The sequence below is a fragment of the Rhagoletis pomonella genome, unplaced genomic scaffold, assembly GCF_013731165.1.
Source record: "Rhagoletis pomonella isolate Grant_MI unplaced genomic scaffold, Rhpom_1.0 Rhpom_scaffold_00008, whole genome shotgun sequence".
Taxonomy (NCBI): domain Eukaryota; kingdom Metazoa; phylum Arthropoda; class Insecta; order Diptera; family Tephritidae; genus Rhagoletis; species Rhagoletis pomonella.
The window spans coordinates 16,151,898-16,153,903 of record NW_023458562.1 but is presented as its reverse complement, the minus strand read 5'-3'; the positions used below and the strand labels follow the sequence as shown (position 1 = coordinate 16,153,903).

Here is a 2,006-nt window from a genome sequence, read left to right as displayed (position 1 = left end):
GTGAGGTTAAAAAATTGATTGCAGCGGCTGCATTTCTCAACGCAATTTTGGATATATTTAATTAAAAAAGAATGAGTAACTTGACGAAATCTGTGCTTCGTTTCGGTAGCAGCCTGATTGCCGCTAACTCATCCAACGCATTGAAAAATGTATTTGGCAAGCGTGATTTCACTCGCACGCTCTGGCACATGTGTAAAAATCCGGAAGCGTCGGGTTCATCAGGTGCAACTGGTACTGTCCTGAGTGTGCACAAGCCCAGCTTGAGCTGCAGCTGTGGTTGCGGTGGCGCCAAGCACATGCACACTAAAGGTAATTTTAGTTTCAAAGATTTGGGCCAGGAGTAATCGGCTGTATTACCGGATTGATTACATAACCTACAAAAACGTGATGAAATGATTGCGCGCTGATTTGTAGATAAAAGTTATTAAAAATCGCTTTATTTTAATACATTAGGTGAACGGGAGCTTGTCGAATTCCTTACCGAAGAAATTTTGGCTGAACGTAAATCACAAAAGGTTAAGACTATTCCCACCACTTTGGATGGCTTCAGCGTGAAACTGGATGGTGCTGATGTAGAATTAACCAAGAAGAGTGATAAGGAGAGGTGAGAATTAAGAATTCGATTTGATGAATCAAAGTGAATTAATTTATAATATTTTGTTCAGCATCGTCATAAATTTCAATGTCAACCACACTGTAGACACTGAAGATGAGCCTGAATTGGATCCCAATGCTGAAAAGGCTGAAATCGGTGAGATGCGCAGCAAACCACGCTTTGAAGTGGATATTGTTAAGGGCTCTACCACACTGTCATTCACATGCTCGTTCTTGGAGGGAACACCGCAAGAGGGTGAATACAGTAAGTTCAATTCAAATTATGTAATGAAATTATAATTTTCTTATCATTGTGATTACAGATGACATTTTTGGTATCGATGAGATGTGCATTTACCAAGGCGAATGGAACGATAAAGTGTATGCCGTAGCTGGCGATGTGCTTGATGGGGTAAGTGAATGGAAAACGACATTTGCATGCACATAAGTACAAATGGTTTTTTTTCCCCAAATAAAGTATCTCTATGACTTGCTGATGAATCTACTAGAAGAGAAAGGGGTCAGCAATGAATTTGTTGAAAAACTTTCGGACCTTGCCACGGCATTCGAGCACACTTCGTATATAAGTCTATTGGAAAGTCTGTCGAAATTTACCTCCGGCAAGTAAAATCTGATGGCCACAGAAATATTGCTGCCTCCACGGGACTGGCTAGCGCGTTATCTTCACGTCATACAAACTCAATGGCAAGTAAAGTAAGGATCAATTGCAAGTAGGGAGAACCGAGGTAGAAACCATATTTCATTTTCTGGAAGCTACATGTTTTCGCGTTGTTATGTAAGTTTTCTGTGTGTGACTGCCAATTTTGCTGCGTGGTGTAATACACATTTTAAGTACGATTATCTATTTAAGCAGTTGGTTTGTTTGCTTACAAAAAGTTTGTAAAGTCAGATGTGTTTGCATTTGACTTCCCAATGGGTTAATTTACAATAATAAAATAACTTTTGTAAAAAAAGCGTTGATTTAATTACATAAATAAAAATAAATACATACATAACTTTAAGGAAAAATGAAATGTAAAATTCATTTGAAGCAATTGGCGTTAATAGAAATGAAAACGCGCATGAAATACGGTCAACTATCACCTCATCAATCGGTCTATAGTAAATTAGTTAGGAAAAGTCAGTTAGGAAATATTTAGCCATAGGTTAACAAATCTAACTAAAGGGTATAAGATTCCTATTTATAAACATACTTGTAAATCAACAACCTGAAGATGTTTCTTGGTGTGCAATTTGGAAGTGCTCACGTTTAAGCAACAAAAAATTAAGTGGCATGCAATAGTGAGTGGATGATTGAATAAGTAAATATTTGTTTATTTATGTATATATTGCATACATAAACGCTTATGTTCGCTGTGAAAAATTATGCTTATAAATTTTAATAGTCAATT

At 37.0% G+C, this 2,006-nt stretch overlaps 1 protein-coding gene across 2 annotated transcripts in view; it reads left to right on the top strand.

The window, feature by feature from the left end:
- Positions 1-1,595, top strand: part of LOC118744246 (complement component 1 Q subcomponent-binding protein, mitochondrial) — a 1,837-nt gene extending 242 nt beyond the window's left edge. Inside the window, exons 2-7 of one of the 2 annotated variants that reach the window (XM_036477132.1) lie at positions 6-309; positions 454-604; positions 666-859; positions 918-1,006; positions 1,073-1,267; positions 1,302-1,595. In XM_036477132.1, the coding sequence (XP_036333025.1) occupies positions 72-309; positions 454-604; positions 666-859; positions 918-1,006; positions 1,073-1,222 (822 nt within the window). In that variant the 5' untranslated portion in view covers positions 6-71 and the 3' untranslated portion in view covers positions 1,223-1,267; positions 1,302-1,595. Of the gene's footprint in view, positions 1-5; positions 310-453; positions 605-665; positions 860-917; positions 1,007-1,072 lie in introns of both variants that reach the window. The other variant, XM_036477131.1, reaches the window with a different exon arrangement.
- The last annotated feature ends 411 nt before the right edge of the window (positions 1,596-2,006 follow it).